The 1,700-nt window shown below is 44.8% G+C and overlaps 1 protein-coding gene across 1 annotated transcript; it reads left to right on the top strand.

Moving 5' to 3' along the window:
* The first annotated feature begins 222 nt into the window (after positions 1-222).
* Positions 223-858, top strand: DNAJB8 (DnaJ heat shock protein family (Hsp40) member B8). The gene has a single exon (XM_014890466.2). The coding sequence runs from the start codon at positions 223-225 to the stop codon at positions 856-858; it is 636 nt and encodes a 211-aa protein (XP_014745952.2).
* The last annotated feature ends 842 nt before the right edge of the window (positions 859-1,700 follow it).

Genomic DNA, 1,700 nt, shown 5'->3' with positions numbered 1-1,700 from the left:
CTGGTTTGTGAGCAACAGGTTTGAAAAGAATGTCTGTGGTCAAACAGCTCTTGGTGGCCTTGCAGTGCAGCAGGACAGAGCAGCTCATGGGGTGCACTGAACATCTCCCCACCCCCAAGGAGTGCAGTGTCATTGGGGGTCCAGCAGTCTCTGCATGCTGAGCAACCTTGGTGGGAGAGACATAACCAGGCAACTTCCAAAGAACCCCAGCTTTCCTCTGAGATGGTAGATTACTACAAGGTCCTTGGACTGCAAGAAGATGCCTCACAGGATGATATTAAGAAGTCCTACCACAAACTGGCACTAAAATGGCATCCTGATAAGAATCCCAAAAACAAGGAGGAAGCTGAGAAGAAATTCAAAGAAATTGTTGAAGCGTACGAGATTTTGTCCAATCCTCAGAAGCGATCACTCTATGACAAGTCTGTGGAGGAGAGCAGAACCCGCAGGGGAAGAGCTGCAGCGGGCTGTGACTTCTTTGGTTCCCATCATGGATTCCCCTATGAAGAAGAGATCTTTGGAGGGATGTATCCATTTACGTGTATTTTCTTGAACCCTTTTGACATAAGAATCAATGATCAAAACTGGCAGAGTGCATATGGAAGAGGAGGAAGGCCCAGGGACTCGTTTGTGCAATGGAATACCTTCTGTCCCAGTGGGCACCCCACCTCCTTCATTGCTGAAAACACAACTGGGCCATATGGTGTCAGAACAGTGATAACCACTACTGAAGTGATCAATGGCAAGACCATCACCACTCGGAAAATCATTGAGGATGGGCAGGAGACAAAAGAAGTGGAAGAAGATGGCCAGCTGAAGTCTGTAATAATCAACGGGAGAGACTACCTGAATTCTTAATGTCACCAGCACAAGCTGCAAGCTGTGGGATGTGCACTCATAGCTCAACTGACGGGATCTACTACAAGCAGTATCAATAAATGCTGAGTTCATGACACAACTGATGCAGACTTCTCAGTGGTTGGGAAGAAAATATTTCACAGGTAAAGATATGGTTATGCTAAACTAAAGAGTGTGAGCCCACAAAGCCCGAGTGAGGTGATAGTGATTATTCAGTAAATACCTATCAGAGATACAAGTGGAAGCAACCTTGCTGGTTTGCCAAAGAGACCAAGTTGATTAATACAGCAATAGGAGACAAGCTGGTTTGTGGAAATGTAAGAAAGCCCTATAAAAATTTATAATTCCCTTCCCACTCCTTGAGATGCTACTGTTAAAGTCTACCAGCTGGATGAATAAAGCCTTGTGTGACTTTCATACACAACCCTGACACTTAGTGAAGAATATCCTTCCTACTTTTGGTGTATGAGAAGATGTATATCCATTGAAAAAAGTTTTTAAACATGGGCAAGAAGGTTGGCAGGGGTCAGTGGGACATGGAGAGCATAGAGGACAGAGAACGGCATAGAGAAAGACAAAGGAAGGAAGAAAATGTCATTCTTCCAACTGTAAAAGAAAATTGGGGCTTTCTTGAGAATGCCCTGCAAATAATGATCAGAGACCCTGATAGAAGTACTGCATAGCTCAGGGGCTGAAAGTGAGCAGGGAAAAGGTGAATTTGGTTCTTGGACTGGGACAATCTATATTCCCTCTCTGCCTGGAGTCATTCAAACACAAAGAGCTAAATTCTAACCATGAGCCAACAGATTCCAGGGGGCTGAGTTTAGCTCCCTCTTTGTGCA

Source organism: Sturnus vulgaris, chromosome 11 (genome assembly GCF_052056855.1).
Source record: "Sturnus vulgaris isolate bStuVul1 chromosome 11, bStuVul1.hap1, whole genome shotgun sequence".
Lineage (NCBI taxonomy): Eukaryota > Metazoa > Chordata > Aves > Passeriformes > Sturnidae > Sturnus > Sturnus vulgaris.
This window is presented reverse-complemented; position numbering and strand designations above follow the sequence as displayed.

Coding starts and splice junctions, on each gene's coding strand:
- DNAJB8 (XM_014890466.2), top strand. CDS start 223: ATGGTAGATTACTACAAGGTCCTTGGACTGCAAGAAGATGCCTCACAG.